Source organism: Fukomys damarensis, unplaced genomic scaffold, assembly GCF_012274545.1.
Source record: "Fukomys damarensis isolate Sample0158 unplaced genomic scaffold, DMR_v1.0_HiC HiC_scaffold_2, whole genome shotgun sequence".
Lineage (NCBI taxonomy): Eukaryota > Metazoa > Chordata > Mammalia > Rodentia > Bathyergidae > Fukomys > Fukomys damarensis.
This window is the reverse complement of record NW_022900914.1, coordinates 16781443-16799373: the sequence shown is the minus strand read 5'-3', so window position 1 is coordinate 16799373 and position 17931 is coordinate 16781443. Positions and strand designations below refer to the sequence as shown.

General features: G+C 34.3%; 1 protein-coding gene across 3 annotated transcripts in view; it reads left to right on the top strand.

Annotated features, from left to right (window-relative positions):
- Strn (striatin) overlaps nucleotides 1-17931 on the top strand; it is a 64491-nt gene that overhangs the window by 27855 nt on the left and 18705 nt on the right. Inside the window, exons 6-10 of one of the 3 annotated variants that reach the window (XM_033763525.1) lie at nucleotides 2757-2874; nucleotides 7986-8096; nucleotides 10188-10274; nucleotides 10724-10867; nucleotides 13971-14107. In XM_033763525.1, the coding sequence (XP_033619416.1) occupies nucleotides 2757-2874; nucleotides 7986-8096; nucleotides 10188-10274; nucleotides 10724-10867; nucleotides 13971-14107 (597 nt within the window). Of the gene's footprint in view, nucleotides 1-2756; nucleotides 2893-7985; nucleotides 8097-10187; nucleotides 10275-10723; nucleotides 10868-13970; nucleotides 14108-17931 lie in introns of all 3 variants that reach the window. The other 2 variants (XM_033763522.1, XM_033763533.1) reach the window with 2 other exon arrangements.

Here is a 17931-nt window from a genome sequence, read left to right as displayed (position 1 = left end):
ATTTACTGATTCTACCCTCCCTTGGTAACCATAGTTTGTTTTTCTTCTGTGCCTAAATTTTAAAAACACAGAACTTTTCATGTATTTACTTAAAATATAATGTACTTAGCTAGGTATAGTGGTGCACACCTCTAATCCTACCACTGTGGGACGCTGAAGCAGGAAGATCACAAATTTAAGCTCAGTTTAAGCAATTTGGTTACTTATCTCAGAGAAAAAAAAAGAAGAAGAAGAAGAAGAAGAAGCACTGAAGGTGTAGCTTAGCACAAAGGCCCTGAGTTCAGTCCTCAGTATTACCAAAAAAAAAAAAAAGTGATACTTGATAGACAGTGGTTTGCAGGGACAAACTTACTGTTTATCTTCATTTTGTACAACGTTACCAAGAAACAGACTTTTTTCTTTATGGAGTTACTTTTGCATCTTGTGTTTTTTGTTTTGTTTTGGTACAGGGATTGAACTCAGGTCCTTGTCACTTGTGAGGCAGGTGGTGGAACCACTGAGCTAAATCCCTGGCCCACTTTTGTGTCTTAATAATGTATTTGGTAAGAATTAATGTCTGTTTCAGACTTTTAATTTGAAATTCCAGATAGCTCTGGGTTTTTCTCTGCCTTCTTTGTCAGGCAGTGAGAGTAAGGACTCTTCATCTACAAGATGTTAGTGATAGCCCCTACACATACAGCTGGCGCCCTTAGGGTCAAGGAGAAGAAGGGATCAAGCTTCTGAGATAAAAGAAGGTGAAGTAGGCAGTATATTTGTATGGAGGAAGATTAAAGAGTCCAACTGGTATAACTCTTAAGAGATATTTTGTACCTTAGTCTGGCTACTCAGGGAAAATTAGAAGAGAATGATGTGGGATTTTTGTGTATTGTTTTATTTTTTGAGGTTGATATATTTTGTGAGTACTTACAAAACAATACACATTCAGTATGTATGGGGTTTCTGTCATACTCACTTTTTAAAAAATAGATTTGCTAAATGTTACACCAGGAACTATTGTAGGCATAGAAGTATTTCCTGATTTTAGTGAAATAGTTCAATTAGTTAAACCATTTATTCTAGCATCATTAAATAACCCTTGATTTGTCCTATTCAGGACATATGTCAGGGCAGTTAAGATGAATTTTATCTTTGATGATAGCTGTGATCCATCAGTAGTGGCTTCCTCCAGTACTGTGTTGAAGAAAATTTCTGAGCCTGCATGTCTTGTTTTGTTTTATTTTGTTTGTTTGTTGTTGTTTTTTTAGACAGGATCTTGCTGTGCAGCTCATACTGGTCTTGAAGTGACTGTGTAGTCCAGCAGGCCTTGAACTCTCAGTGAGCCTCCTGCCTTTGCCTCCTGAGTGCTGGGATTGGAGGCCTGCACCACAACAGTCTATATGTCATCTTTGATGAAAAGTGCTGTGATTGATAAGTGATAACCAAATATGTGAACGAGAACAGGGTCAGATAAGTCAGGTGTTTGTTATCTCTTAGTGTCCATTTTGGACTCTGGTCTTCCCCATTGATCTGTTATAATTTTAAGTCATTCAAACAGTTCATGGATAACTTTGATCAGATCATGCTTTTTTTTGTTTCATGTAAAACGAGGGTGAGGTCTGGAGAAGTTGAAATATTGACACATTTTACTGAAAGAAGATGCAAACCAATTATTGTAATTTCTTTGGGTTTACACTGACTGAGTTGACCAAGAAAAGATATAATTCATCAAGAGAATTGGCATTTTGGTCTCAAAAATGATTCTGCATACCTTAGGTTTTTGGTTTTAACCCTCTAACTGTATTTGTAATAACATATTTCTAAAAATATAAAATTGAGCCATAACAGCCATATCATATTTGCTGTTAAATCTCTTGTATCAGTTTAAAAGATCACTATTTTAGTGGATAAAATTGATATATAAGGAGCAATTGGAGAAAGCTAATACAGGGTTAGGGCAATAGAAATAGTGCCTTGGGCTGGGGATTTAGCTCAGTGGTGCCTCTGCCTGACTCGAAATAGTGCCTTGTAAGTCTTCAGGCAAATGTTTCCAAGTATATAGTTTTTCTGATGTTAGGTTTTGTGAGAGTGTGATCTCATATTAAAAGCCATCATGATTATATTTTGAAAAACTGTTGTATTTTATGACATGTATTCTCTTTGATGCAGATTAGAATGCCAGCAAATTGTACAGATTTCTAAGATATGCACAAAAATATAAGATTTGGTTGTGGTTCTTGTAGTGTGTCAGGGAAGTTTTTCATCTACCTATGATACAAATACATGTCATGTATTCTGGTGATTTCATTTTATATTTCCTTTATTTATGACAAGTAAGTCAGAGCAGGATGTGGTGGTACACACCTGTAATCCCAGCACTCTGGGAAGCTGAGGCAGGAGGACTGCTGAGAGTTCCAGGCCAGCATGGGCTACATAATGAGTTAAAGAGTTAAAGGCCATCCTGAACTACATGGTGAGACCCTGTCTCACAAACAAAGAAAAAATAAATTACTACTTTACAATTTATAATGTGTGTCTTTTAAAAAATAATACTTTTTTCATTGAGTTAGGTAGTACATTTAATTTGATACAAAGATATATATATATATATATATATATATATATACACACACACACACACACACACACACACACACACACACACTTTCTGAAAAACTTGAATTGTCTTTCTTATTTAATGGTAAAGATGTTCTGTTTTCATTTTAAAGTGAAATCTATAATATTTTCTAATATTTTAACTTAACATGTTTTTTTCTTAGATTGTTAGGAAAAAAGTGTTGCCTGATAGTAGTGAAGATCGAGCTACAAAAGAAGCCCTGAAGGAATTTGACTTTTTGGTTACATCAGAAGAAGGAGACAATGAATCTAGAAGTGCAGGTGATGGAATAGATTGGGGTAAGGAAGCATACTGGGTTCATCCAGAGATAAAAGAAATTAATATTTTGCCAGAATGACAGTGTCTTCTAGAGCTGTGATGTTGGAATATTGAGCACCTAATGAATTTTTACTATATCATATATTTATCCAGGAGTATGTCTAAGTTGTTAGTTCATCTGTTTTGTTTTGTTGACAGGGTCTTACTGTGTAGGTTAGGTTGACGTTGAACTCTTGGCAGTCCTCCTGCCTCAGCCTCCCAAGTGCTGGGATTACAGGTGTGCGACACTACTGTTTTGTTTTTTTTTAAACATGTGTAATAGATTATGAAAAGAGTTTAAATTAAAATATGTGACTGTTTTATTTACTGCTCAACAGTTCAACTGCAGATTATGTTTTTATGGAAAGTGTATATAAAAGTAGTAGAGGGTTTTGGAGATCTCTGGCATCTTCTGTGCAAAAAGTATGTTAGAATATAGTAGTTATTCATTCCAGTTCTGGTTTTGACAATTGTATAGGAATAGTTTTTTTCTTCTCTCACATTGCTCTAAATGAATCTGATATTTTAAACTTCTAATAAAAGTTTAAAACAAAGTACTTTGGGAAAATGTCTTATAACATATCGTTCATTCTACTAGATTGAAAATGCATTTTTATTGTCAGTACAGTAAGATTGTGATAAATTCTTTAAAAGTGATTTGTTTTATCTGATGTATGTATATTGTCAGTGAATAAGAGAAAAGGAGGGAGGATCTAATATTTATACAAGTATTTGATTGAAAGAATGTAATGTTGCTAATTATTTTAATATTATTTTAGGTTCATCCTTCTAAAAATTTCCTCTCAGTCTTCTCAAAAGCTGAATCAGTGGAGCTAGGCATGATGGTACATGCCTGTAATTCCAGCACTCTGGGAAGCAGAGACAAGAGCATTGCAAGTTCAAGTACAGTGTGGGCAATTTAGCAACTTAGAGAGATTCTGTCTCAAAATAAAAAAAATAAAAAAAAAAGTGTTGGGGATGCAGCCCAATGTAAAGGCCCTGGGTTCAATCCCCAGGGTTGAGTGGGAGAAAAAAAAAAAAAGGAACCAGGGGTTTCTTATTTGAAATAGATGTTCCAGTTTGGGATTTAGCTCAGTGGGACCATGCCTGCCTCTTTAGTGCAAGGTCCTGAGTTCGATCCCTGGTACCAAAAAAAAAAGAAATAGATCTTCCTTTAAGTTATTATTTTGTTCATAAAGATAAAAGTAGCTATAATTATGATAGAATTGTTTTTGAGAATTATTATGTAGATGGTTTATTTGCTTTTATTCAAACAGCAATTTTAAATATTGATATCAATATATACTGAAGAATTAGAACACAAATTGTATACAAATTTAAAAATACGGATTTAAACCTTAATTTTTATGTATTTCTTCTCTAAAGGAAATATAAAAGAATTCTAAAGTCATAGGAAAAAATCAGATTCATTTTCCTTTTTTAACTTGTGTTAAAAATTTTAAGTCAGATTTTTACTCCACAAATGCTTGTTCATGTAGTGATAGATAAAAAGACACTTGGGCAAGTTCAGGGGAAATGTTGCCTAATATTTTAATATACCAACAACTATGTTTTTGTACTTTTTCCACAACTGAAGCACTGTGCAATGAAAATTCTTTTGTGGTCACCTCAAGGAAACAAATGTTCTTTCTTTGTAAGTTTTGAACAATCTCAGTAGCACAGAATTGGAAGAGGTAGATATTTTGATTGATTTTTCTCTTTTGCATTCAGGGTAGGCTTCAGCTGCCCTTTCTTACTAGAAATCATTATAACATTAGAGGTATTTGTTAAATTTTGTAATGACTTTTCCTGTTGAGATGTTAAGCAAGTCCCTAGTGAAAGGTACTATTATTTTGCTTATATTGGAACTTCTCATGAGAGGAAGGAACTGACTGTACCTCTAAATGCAGCTGAATTTTTACTATTCTTGAAGTCATTTGAAAATACTTTCTAAGCCAGTTGGTAGGTGATTTAAGAATCATTAAAATCTAATATTCTGTCACAGTGATAACATTGACAAGGATAACTGACAACCATAGCACATTTTCCCTAAGTCATTTCGATTTGATATTAGTACATAAGGTTAAGTCTTTGAGATGTTACCCTCAGAGACTGTCATGGCTCCAGTGCTGTTACTTTTCCTTTTTTTGTTGAGTATAAGTATACTCAAAAACTTTTTTGAGATAATTACACTAAAAGATACAAAGAATACAATGGCTTTCTAGGTTGGTTTTATTTTGTTTTTGGTTTGTTTTTACAGTGGCTGCCTAGTGACTGGTTTCAAGAGAACAAAATCAGGAAACCAAGAAGTTAAAGGGCAATAGGTCTCTCTTCTGTCTTGTTCTCTACTGAGTGTTTATATTAAGTTACTCAGGAATTTTAGGCACCAACACCGCTAGTAAAAGAATTGTAAACAGCTGTCAATTAACTGGAAGTTTCTTTATCAGAAATTTGGCCTTTTGTGTTTTAATGATTGTATAATTTATATTTAAAGCCCTGAACTTTAAACAAATTCACAGAACTACATTGCAAATTTTTAGTTGAATGAACATTTAAACTATTTTATGTGCTCCGTCTATTTCTTGTTCATTCCACCCTCTCAAAAAAAGAGTGAGAATGCTTCAGTAAGAGTCTGGCTAGTTTCTGGCAAATAAATAGGTAAATTTTGCTAATAGCTTCCATTGCTAATGTTACAGGTCTGTTCTGATTTTGATTATGATAAAGTCAACTTTTTGCTTCAAAAAACATTCCAGGATCCAGAGCCACCTTGTTTAATGTATTATTAAGACCTGGTTGGTGAAAACTAACACTTTTAATTGTTAAGTCCTTCCAGAAAGTAGGTTTCTTACTATTGTAGATTATATATAATTAGATATATTAATTTTTTTTTTTTAAACCAAGGATTGAACTCAGGCCCTTGCACTTGCGAGGCAGGTGGCGGAACCTCTGAGCCAAATCCTCAGCTGGTATATTAAAATATTGAGGGTTTGGTTTGGTTTGGCTTTGTGACAGTATCTCACTATATAGTTCTGGCTGGCCTTGAGCTTGTGATCCTCCCAAGAGCTGGGATTACAGGCATATGCCACCATACCTAGCTGTATTTTTATTTTTTATTTTTTTGGTAATGGGGATCGAACTTGGGACCTTGCGCTTGCGAGTCAGGCAGCAGCCCCACTAAGCTAAACCCCTGGCCTGCCCCACTGTGTTTTTAAAAATTGTTTTTAATAGTGTTATATTCAAAAGTTTAAAAAAAACAACACCAAAAGTAGTTTTCTGTACTGTATTAAAACCTAAATTGTTTTAAAAAAAAAAGGGTATCTGCTTATTCTGACTCATTTCATTTAATTCTAACATTCATTTACCAAATATTGATCAAGTCCTTTCTATGTGCCAAGTTTTCTAGGTGAAGATTTCTGGTCTTTTGTTTAAAGTCTACTAAGAGGCAGTAGTCTACTAACTAGACAATATGCAGTAACTATAATAAATGATATAGCGTGTCAGAGGGTGATAAATGCTATGGAAAATAGAAAAAGTAGAATGGGGCAAGGGAGAAGGGGAAAGCCTGAGGTGGCAAGGGCAGGTTACAATGTAATATAGGGTGGCCATAGTGAATCCCACTGAGGGTAGCCTTTAAGTGAAAGACTTAATTGGCCATATATTATCTGAGGAAGACAAAAGTATTTAGGAAGAAGAAAGTCAAAGCAGATGCCCTAAGCATGCCCTGGCATGCCTAAGAGAGTCAAGAAAGCCAGAGTGGTTGGAGCAGCTTGATTTTAGGGGCTGAGTAAGCCATGACTAGATCACGAAGGGCATGTTTATCATGGGGAGTTAGGGAGACATGTGAAGGAACAGTGCTCTAGCTGCTCTGCTGAGAACAGACTACCCAGAGAACTGCACCCCACCCCATACCAGGAATCGAACTCAGGACCTTATACTTGCTAGGCAGGCATGACGCCACTGAGCTGCATCCCCTGCCCTTGGAGAACTGTTGATAATAGACTTGTGATGGGAGGGGCAGTAACTACTGCAGCAGTTCTAGCAAGAGGTCATTGTAGTCAGAGAGGTTGTTGATACACTGAGAAATCAGATTCTGGATGAGTTTTGAACATTGAGAAAGTGTTCCTAAAGTGTTTGATGAGGAATGGGACTGAAAGGGATTTTTGTTCTGAGCAAATGGAGATATAGAATCACAGAACCCTGTTAGATGGAAGGTTAGATGGGGAAGGAGATTTGGAATTTGATTTCGCATGTTTGTCCCCTGGTATTGAGGATCGAACTCAGGACCTTGTGTTTGCCAGGCAGGTGCGGTGCCACTGAGCTACATCTTCGGCCCTTGCATGTTTAGTTTTGAGGTACCTACGATATTAGACTTCTCAGTGGACATGTTGAGTAAGCAGTTGGATATTCAAATCTTATTTTTAAACTAGTGTTTTGAGCTAACATGTGTATAACATTACAAAGCATATTATTTTATAGTACATATAAAATATTTTTTCTGAAATAATGATTATTGGATTTCCTTATAAACTCATTTGAATTGCTATAAATTTTAATGGAGGGTTGATTAGGATTTGCACAATGCTATTTATAAAACCAGTAAAATAAAAATGACCATTTGTTGATGAACACGCATCAAAAGTATAAAACACTTTAAATGAAAAGATTATTTGAGGCTATTATCTCTTAGTAATCTTTTCTCATCACATAAATTAGTATGAAGGGTTTTTTGTGAGTTTTACTAATAGAATTTAGAAAATGAGAGATTCCTTAAAAGTGTTTGAGTTTAATTTATGCAAAGTCATTGAAATTGTTTCTAGGTTTTTATGTCTCTTTCAAGACAAATATATTAATCAGGAACATGATCATTTCTTCTTAGTTTTATTTTTATGTTATTCATATATCTGATGATGGCTTTTTTCTTACCTGTTATTTTGTGTGATTTATAGATCTGATAAATAACGACATTTTTAGCTAGTGATGCTGTGAAGAAAATCATTGTTGTATCTTTCAGACGTGTTAGTGTGTTCGATATTTTATTGAAAAAGGCTGTTTTTATTTGTTTCACTCTGTTTAGAAAAGGAAGACCAGTGTCTCATGCCTGAAGCCTGGAATGTGGACCAGGGAGTAATTACCAAACTCAAGGAACAATACAAAAAGGAGAGAAAGGGGAAAAAGGGGGTGAAGAGTAAGTGGAAAACATTGTATCTGTAAATCATAAATCTCATCTCTTTTATTACCTCCCAAGTTTTTTTTCCAATGTTTTCCTAAAACTACTTACTCTTTTTCATTTCTGCTCCTCAATTTTTGCTTTTTCACTTGCTCTCAGGGGTTGAAATTAAATAGCATTTGATTATGAACTTAAACAAAATCTATATTTCCCAATAACATATTTAAAGCCTTATGAGGCTGTTGGGCTATGTATTCAAATATACTGCTCAGTGTTCATTTAAAAAAAAAATATATATATATATATATCCTCAATTACAATGATGTTTATATCTAGTGACAATTTATAAATCTTAGCTAGTGTGGCCCTCTGACAATCCACAAAAATCATTGTGTATAATTTTAGGTCTTGGAGACAAAAAGAAGTTAATTTCTACCTCTGAATATTCTACATGTTTACAACGCACAATTCATTTGCCCTCATCACTATATGCTATACAGGGCAGAGTGTCAAGTACATAACTTTTAAAAGTATTTGCTTTCTAATTTAAAAATTTTGGCCAATTTAATTTATGACAGTACTTCCACTTACCTTTTTTCAATAAAATGTGCCACATCAAAAACAAGCCAAATGAAATTTCTAGCCCTGTGAATCATATAACACATTACACAAATGAAAAGTTTATACTTAGTTAAGCATGTAAAATGGAAATGCAAAACTTTCAAGACATCCCTAAAAAGAATTTTCCACAGTTTTAGAAGTGCAACTCTAAACAACTTCTTCATGTTTCCACTGTCACTAATAATATAAACATGGACCTTCCTTTTAAAGCAATAGCAATATCATCAAGATATGAAAATAGTATAAAATAAGATTGAAATCTAAACTGAGAAATAAATTTATAAATTGCAAGAGATATGCTCCCTTTCCCCTTCTCTTTTTGAAGTTTCTCAAACTTGTCAGAGATCAGTTATACCTGTTAGGACATTATTTTACAACCTGGCAGTTCTTAAAAACATTAAAATGTTTATTTAAAATATCTTAGAATTTATAAATGTTTAGCTTGATTCAATAAAAAGTCAGTGTCCATTATTAATGTTTGCATATTCTCAACAATTACTATGAAATGATATCATTTGGTGCTATCCATGTAGATTAAATCATGAGAAAGATTTAATATTAAAACATGGAAACATTTTATATATTTTATTCACTGATAAAAATTTTAATCCTAAAAAATGTACTAAGAGAAGATATGTCATGGCTTTCTGGAGTAGTCATGACTCTAAAACCAAACCAGTTAAACTGAAATTTTTGGGGAAAATCTGTATGTCATACATGAAGAATCATTTCCAGATTAAGTTAACATTGATATGTTTCTTTAGGTCACTATGTTATAAATATGAGTACCTTGAAATGTAAAGATCTTTTGATTGGGAAGATAGCCAGGGTTTATATAAATCCATCTTCTATTACTGTATTGGTTATCAGTTCTTATCAAATACTGATACATAGCTGTAGTTGGAATTTAGCTCTTAAGATCTAAAACTGCACCATTTGACTGGAATACTATTCCTACTACTACAAGCAGTTGGATTTCCTGCATCCTGAATTATGATCTTTGTTCAGGTGTATGGCATGTCATTTTTTTTTTAGTACAGTGAAGAAAATGACTCTCCGGGCTAGAAATTTTAATGTCTTTCAGTGAAAATAGAAGGAATGTAGACAGAAGCTAAGTGTACTTTTAGTTCATTTTTAGTCATTTTTAGTTCCTGATATCTGTGTAAAATAGCAGTAGGGAAACAAGTTAAAATGTACGATTGAAAAGAGAACTGAAGTAATACTTTAAATTGATATCTAAAACATTAATTTATAAGTTATCATACCTACATATTTTTAATTGAACTTAGTCATTGGAAAATATTGTGTTTTTTAAATTAGTATAGAAATATTTCCAGTCAAATTGTGTACTATCTTTCATAAACTATAATTCTAAGTATTAGTTAAAATTGTTTAGAAATAGCTGCTGTATTCTTTGCTGGTGTAGGGAAAAAAAACATAATGGACTATGGGTAAGATTTTTCCCATTCTTAATTAAACTTATAACAGGAAAAACTACCGAAGATCTGTTTCAGCCTCTATCCTATATAAAACAGTCAAAACAGGGATGTGGGAGAATGAAGAATCAAAGCTCAGGTAAGTAATTGATAGGGCATGAGATCTCACCTTGGGTGTCATAGCTTCAGGATGTAAGGAATGAATGCAACTTAATCAGGGATATTACTGTTTAATTAAGTATACAGTAGGTTCACAATCTATCGTTTCTGTCTTCATTTAGAACACTATTCAATGATTGGATTATAGAGTAATATGACTTTTAGTGATTCAAGTAAGATATGTGTATTCTTTTTCATGCAAATAATGATACCATTTGCTTAATTTATTAAAAAATGTAAAATACAGTTCTTTTAAGGAAATAATCAACTTTAAAATAATTTGAAAATGGAATATGCTTCTTATTAATCAATGGGCTAGGATATATTTAAAGGTAAACATAGCTGATGTAAAATAAGCACCATTTTGATGCAGTTGGATAATTCTATTTTCCTCTCTTTCTCCCCCCTTCTTCCCTTTTTTTTGGGTAGGGCCCAATAGGTCAAAACTACAAGATATGCTTGCTAATTTGAGAGATGTTGATGAACTTCCTTCATTGCAGCCATCTGTGGGTTCACCTTCCAGACCCAGCTGTTCCAGGCTTCCTGAACATGAAATTAATAGGGCAGATGAAGGTAAGTATTTAGGACTTTCTGGAGGACGGAAAGCACTTGGATATACAAGTGTAAATTCAGTTATTAGAAAGGACTGTCCTAGAGTAGAGAGAATTTTCCTCTGCACATGTGTGATATGCGTAGTATTCCCCAGATGTAAACTTTCTTACATCCAAGGAGCATTGGTTCCAACTGTAGTCTTTATGACTTTGGAAAGAGCATAAACTTCAAAAAAGACAACCCTAAATTCTGGTGTAAAATATTCCCTAGCTTTGCAGATACCCATGTAGTGAGACCTATGTGTACCATTTCAACATTGTGGAATTTAAGCATCTAAATATAGTTAGAAATTTTTTCCCCCTTGGTTTTTTGAGACAGGGTCTCAACTATGTAGTTGAGACTGACCTGGAACTCACTATGTAGCCCAGGCTGGTCTCAAACTCACAGCAATCCTCCTGCCTCAGCCTCCCGAGTGCTGGGAGTACAGGCGTGCACCACCATGCCCGGCTTAGAAAATGTTTACTTTGAGATTTACATAAATATTTTATTTAAGCAGTTTATCAATGATAAAAAGAGAAAAGTTACCTGAAAGTCTTGTGACATTTACTGTTTCCTTCTTTCCTTTCAGTCCCTGTCTACATGCATACACTTTTTACATTAGTCATTTTATAGATTAATTCTATTTTGTTTTTTGTTTTTGTTTTTTTGGTACTGGGGATTGAACTCAGGCCCTTGTGCTTGTGAGGCAGGCTCTGGAACCACTGAGCTAAATCCCTGGCCCTCTGTTTCGTTTTATACAATCATACATAGGGCTGGAAGTGTGAGTATAGCTAAGTGGTAGAGCTCTGGCCTCATGTGCACAGGCCTGGGGCTCCATCCCCTCAAGATGGGCTGGGGACAGGGGAGAGCAAGAGAAGGAGATGGCAGAGGAGGGAGAAAGAGTAGATTGAATATTTAATTGCCTGTGACTGATGCTACTTGTTCTTCAGTCCACTTTCAGAAAAAGTGTTGGTAGCTTGTGTTTGCTCTGTGCTTACGTTACTTTAAAGTCTCATATTTAAGAGGCACGGTTAAGTAATTTAATAAAAGCTGAGAAGAGCCAATAGTTCTGAAATCTCAAATTCTAAGGCCATAGAGAACAAATGACATTGATTCCCACAGTTGCACTCTGTTCAGCCTCCAAAGCTGTTGACCACCCACTGGGGTGTGAGGAGGTAGTGGCTTTCCTTGTTTTCCAGTTTTACATAGCCATTTCTAGAGTGCTAGTTAAATTGGCTCACACTTTCTGTGTAATCATTCCCAGGAGTTTTAGCATATTTTTTTTAAGTCATTTTAATCTCACATCTGAACAAAGTTATCTTTAAGTGTTAGAAATGGAAACAGACAAGCAATCATCACCTATGAAGACCTAGCTCTAGGGGTCATTTGTTTTTAATTTTGGCCTGAAATATTGCTGTTCTGACTTTTAAAATCCCCACTCTATATTAGTAAATATTTAGAGAATTTCTCATTTGATGTATGGCATTTTGGGTAGCTCAGTTTTCATTGTTGCTGGTATATTTTACAGTGGCTTGATAATGTCTTAGAATATAGACTTCTGTTCTGACAAGGATTTTCAGTAGTATCTGCCACTTTTTTGAAAAGCAAGTAACTTGTTTATTCAACAAATATTTATTATTAGATATGATTGGATATAGTGCTGGAAAACATCTTGTAAATTAAATTTTCTACATGAACTAATTAATACAATTGAGTTTTCTCTTAGGGAAAAGTTAATTTACCTCTAGTAGAAATTGAGTTTGAACTATTAAATTCATCTAATTTACTCATAAATGTTTGTCATCAATCAATAAAGTAACCACATTTAGAAAACAATTCATAGACTTTCTCTGTCAGAATAATTTTCACTTATAAGGAGTGACATTTTATTATTGACCACATAAAAATCTATTTTAATTTGACTTTTAACTGGTTTCTTCTATGATAGTTGTTTGATGTGTTCTTTTGTTTTTTTTTTTTTTTTTTTTTGTTTTTTTTTTTTTTTTTTTTTTTTTTGTTTGTTTGTTTGTTTGTTTTTTTGGGTACAAGGGATCAAACTTGGGACCTTGTGCTTGCGAGGCAGGCGGTGGAACCACTGAGCTAAATCCCTGGCCTCTTTTTCTTTTTTAAGACAGAGTCTCACTGTGTAGTTCAGGCTATCTTTGAACTCTCTATGTAGCCTAGGCTGGCCTCAGTCTGATCCTCTCACCTCAGCCTCCCAAGTGCTGGAATTACAGATGTGTGCCCGACACCTGGCATATGATGGTTGTTGAAGGAATTGAACTGCTGTATTCAGGGTTACAAAGCAAGAATTTTAAAGTTTATTATAAAATAAAACTATCTTCAAACACAGTTGACACCTAATGAAAGTGGACTTAAAAGAATTTTTCATAAATTTTCTTAATGAAATAAACTATCGCCTACAGAAAAGTGCTGAAGTTGTATGGATCTAGCTCACTGAATTATCGCACAGTCAGAGTTGTCACCCATCTGTGCCGCCATCCTGGGTTATAAGGTAGAGCATTACCACGGCCCTAGGAGTCCTGCCTATGTTGCCTTTTTTCTGACTACTGCCGCTTCCCTGCCTCCCAGATAATCCTGACTTTTAACACTATATAATAATTTTGTGTTGGGAACATTTCATAATTTTAATCACTTTTATTTGAAAATGTCTGTGATCTTCTAGGTTATAGAGTTAATTTTAGTTTGAATGAGATTAGCAATGTTCAGAAATACTCCTCATATATATTAAATGATAGATGTTATTGGGCAATTAACATGAAGTATCAAGTGGGAAAACTTTTCTTAGTGCCTTTTTTCTATATAGTGAAAGGGAAAGGATAATAAACTATTAGATTTGTTTCATGTCTTACTCTTCCAGTTAGATGATGCCTTTAGCTGTGGAGAAGATGTGGAAAAAGCAATTAGCTCTTCAAGATTTTCTGCTCACTGAATTTTATTATGTTTAAAACTATTTTAGAATGAATATCCTTATAAGAAGTTTAACACAAGCATATGAGACTACTGGTTGACTCTTTAAGAGATTTTTTTGTTTTGTTTTTTTCCTTTGTCTTTTCCTTTTTAGTGGAAGCCCTGACATTTCCTCCTTCTTCTGGGAAGTCATTCATCATGGGAGCAGATGAAGCACTTGAAAGTGAACTGGGACTTGGAGAATTAGCAGGCCTCACTGTGGCCAATGAAGCAGATTCACTAGCTTACGATGTATGTAGTAGTGTTATTCTTTTATGTTCTTACTCAGTTTTTGAAAATAAAATGTGGACTTTATAGAAAAAAATGCCAGTGGTATAAACCTATTTGTAAGGGTAGGCTTTGGTTCAATTTTAATTGCAAACTTTGAAAATATGAAGATAAGCTCTGGACTAAAATTACAGACTTTATCTAAATCCACCAGCCAGGATAGTTTGCATATTTAGATAGGGGAAAGAATTCTCTTTTTCCACTACCAAGTTTGGATTTTGTTTTAGTGTACTAGTGATTATGTGAAATTCTAATAACAGTATTTCTCTTGCCTTTCCAGTATATCTACCAATGTCCTGTTGAGAAGTGATTTTAATTATTGTTAGGCATGGATTTATACCAGATACCTTCCAGATGTTAAGGCTGACCCGTCAGAGATGTGAAACAAAAATGTAATCTTTGTACCTTTATGTATACATTTATTTAATTCTAAGCACAATTGTTTTTTAAATATATTTCTAGTTGCTTATTTCACAGGTAAAGTATTTATAATCTGTCTTATCATTTTGTTAAAATATTTCCGCTTTGATAGTTTTTCCTCTCTGCTGGGGAAATGGTGTCGCATCTATAGCAGCCTCGCTGTCTGGAGCATGTAGGACAGATGCCTGAGCAAACCATTCTGTAGATAATGAAGTGTTTCTTATCACCTGCTTGTCTTCCTGCAGATCAGAAGTCCAGCTCTGTGTTCATTCCGGTAGTAAATCCATCGTACAGGTTCTGAAGTACAGGCACTTCACCCTTTGCATCCTGGTTATTTTTTCCTCATCCAGAGCTAGTGTAATAATCTTCTAATCTATGGGGTCTTGGCACTCCTCTCCATTATTTGTGATAAAGATTTTTTTTAAATGACTTCTGTTTCTAATGTTTTTATATTCTCATATTTTACATTTATCTTTAAAAAACACTATTTAGTTGATTCTTGCTTTTTTCATTTAATTTTTGACAACCTTTAATTTTAGATGGAGCAATTCAGTCCATTTTTAAAAAGTAATTAGTAATATATTTGGTTTTAAGTCTGCCATCTATTTTGCCACCTATCCTGTGTTCTCTCTCTCTCTCTCTCTCTCTCTGGACTGTTTGGGGATTATATTTATTATTCAAACCTCTACTCTTCTAGTACTTAAAGTTTATATACTCTTGGGCCAGGAATTCAGCTCAGTGGTTCTGCTCAAAGTCCAAGATCCTGAGTTCAATCCCCAGCAACCCCCCAAAGTTTAGCACTTTTTAATGGCTACCTTTCTACAAAACCTTTAAAAATTTTGTATGCAAAGACCTAAGAATATATTTAACTCTTATTTAACTCCTACTGTACTACTGTGTCATTCTGTTATATATATTTAAATATATTTATCTTCGGACCAGGGATTTAGCTCAGTAGTTCTGCCACCTGCCTTGCATGCGCAGGGTCCTGAGTTCAATCCCCGTACCCCCCCCCAAATATATATATTTATCTTCTGTTTGATTCATTTATTTATATACTCTGTTTTCAGTTAGGGTCACCCATTAATTTATTCATCCTTTACATATTTTGCTTTATTTCATTATTTTCTGCACGTGTGCCCATCCAGGTAGGATCACCCAAGAATTCTTCTAATATTTCTTTTTAGTGAGGTCTGCTGGTGCCGTTTTTTCAGTGTTTGATTTTCTTAAATTCTTTGGTTAGCTTGAGTGGATTAATTATTATATCACATTGAATCTCTAATTAGCAGAAGTGTTTTTTCTCTTTGGATTTTAAACATTATTGTCTTTTTTTAAGTTTTCTACTAAAGCACAATTTCTGCTTGGGCCATTTAATGGTAGTCTGATTTTATTTTCTTTGATATTGTTTATTTCTTTATTGTTTGGCAAGGTTTGCATTCATTCATTCATTCATTCATTCGTTCATTTATTTATTTATTGGTACCGGGGATTGAACTTGGGTCCTTGCGCTTGCAAGGCAGGTCACTGAACCACTGAGCTAAATCCCCGGCAAGGTTTGCTTTTATTTAAACTTCTTGAAATTCTTAGATCTTCAGGGGTCTATATTTTCATTAATTTTGTAAATTTCTCAAATATTGTTTTTGTACCTACCTCTTTTTCCTCCCTCTGAAACCTAATTTTATGTGTGCTATACTTTCTTTCTGTAGCCTTTGCCTTCTGTGCTCTTTCGTTAATTTTTTAACTCATCTAGTTTTCAGTTAACATTGAAATTATAATCTGATCTATAGTTAAACTCACGTATTGAGTTTTACACATTTTGCTTCTAGAGTCATTCGTTATTGTTATTTTAAAATTTCCAGTTTTTAAAATCTTTTATCTTCTTGAATATTGTAAGCATGATTAAAGTTGGAAACTAATTGTAATACTATTATGTATTGTTTCTACTTTTATATTGTCTTAGCTCCTTATATGCATGATTTTTGTTGTGTTGAAATAACTATTATTCAGACATATGGCAATATCTTCCTGCAGAATATATATTTTAATTTTCTTTTCTCAGATGTCTACAGCTATTAGAAACCTGCAATCACTACAGTTCATATTCAATTCTTGAGGAGATCTAAAGATTATCTGCAGTCCCTCTAGGGCCTTGGCTTCTTCCAGTTCACCTTTATTTTCAGGATATAACCCTCTGAAATCTTAACCCAAAGCAAAGTGATTCACCAAACCCCACTCTACTGGCAGGTCCTCAGTACCACTTTGTATCCCTGCGACACTGAAGTGCCATCAAAAGCACTGCTTGTCTCTCTCACCCATCCTTGCAAAATCAGTAAACACCTCTCAGAGCAAACAACCCCAAATATAAGGTTTATCTCGTTAGGCCTGTGTCCTTTCCTTGACATGTTGGTTTTTCTTCATTATTTTGTTGGTTCTCCATGTTTTATATGGTTTTCTACTTGTAATTAGTACAGAAGTCATCCAAATTATCTAGCTCATCATGAAAAGAAGCAGAAATTCCCATTAGATAACTTTTGTTCTCTGTCTACTAACCCCTCAAAGAGTTGGCAAATCCTGTAATCTCATCTGAAGACTTGAGCTGTGGAAATCTTCCAAGCTCTTTATTTAGTTGTTGAGAGGCCCTGATTCTTCCCAAGCCTTTTCATGGCCTATTCTACATAGTAAGGTGCCTTCTCTTAGTATGAGTACATATGAAAAGAGAGAAAGAGCACCCAAGACAGATGATTTCATAGCCTCATTTTGGAGTTAAGTTGTTATCACTTCTGCTGTATGTTGTTGGACACATAGACCAACCCTGTGTTATTCAGAGAGTGCTAATGAGGTGTAAGTATGAGGAAGTGGAGCTGACTGGGAACCATTTTGGTGGCTGCCTACCCATTCATAAAGAATTTCATTTCTTCTGCATATGAAAACTATTAAGCTGCTGAAACAAGATTAAACATGATTGAACTTAATTTTTCTTTTCTGGAATAACCAACCTCAGTTCTTACAGTGGCAGTTCCTTGCATGATGTGTTTGGTGATCTCTTATCACTCTGTGACACATCCTATCTGATTTATTCTGTATCTCTCTTAACTTCTGGATTCTATAGTATAGTTTATATTGATTGTGACATCTGTAGCCAAACTGCTCGGGTTTGATTCTAGGCAGGGTTCCTTGGGCAGATGAGAAGTGTGTCTTTTCCTGATTCATCAAGTGAGGATAATGCTCATAATTATTTTGAGGATTGAGTCAATGCATTTGAAGTATTTAGAATAATGTTTTAAATATTGAATAATGCTCAAAATAGCAAATATTTGTTAGTATAGCTGTTTTCCTTGTCATTTTATGGTAATAATTCTCCAATGTAT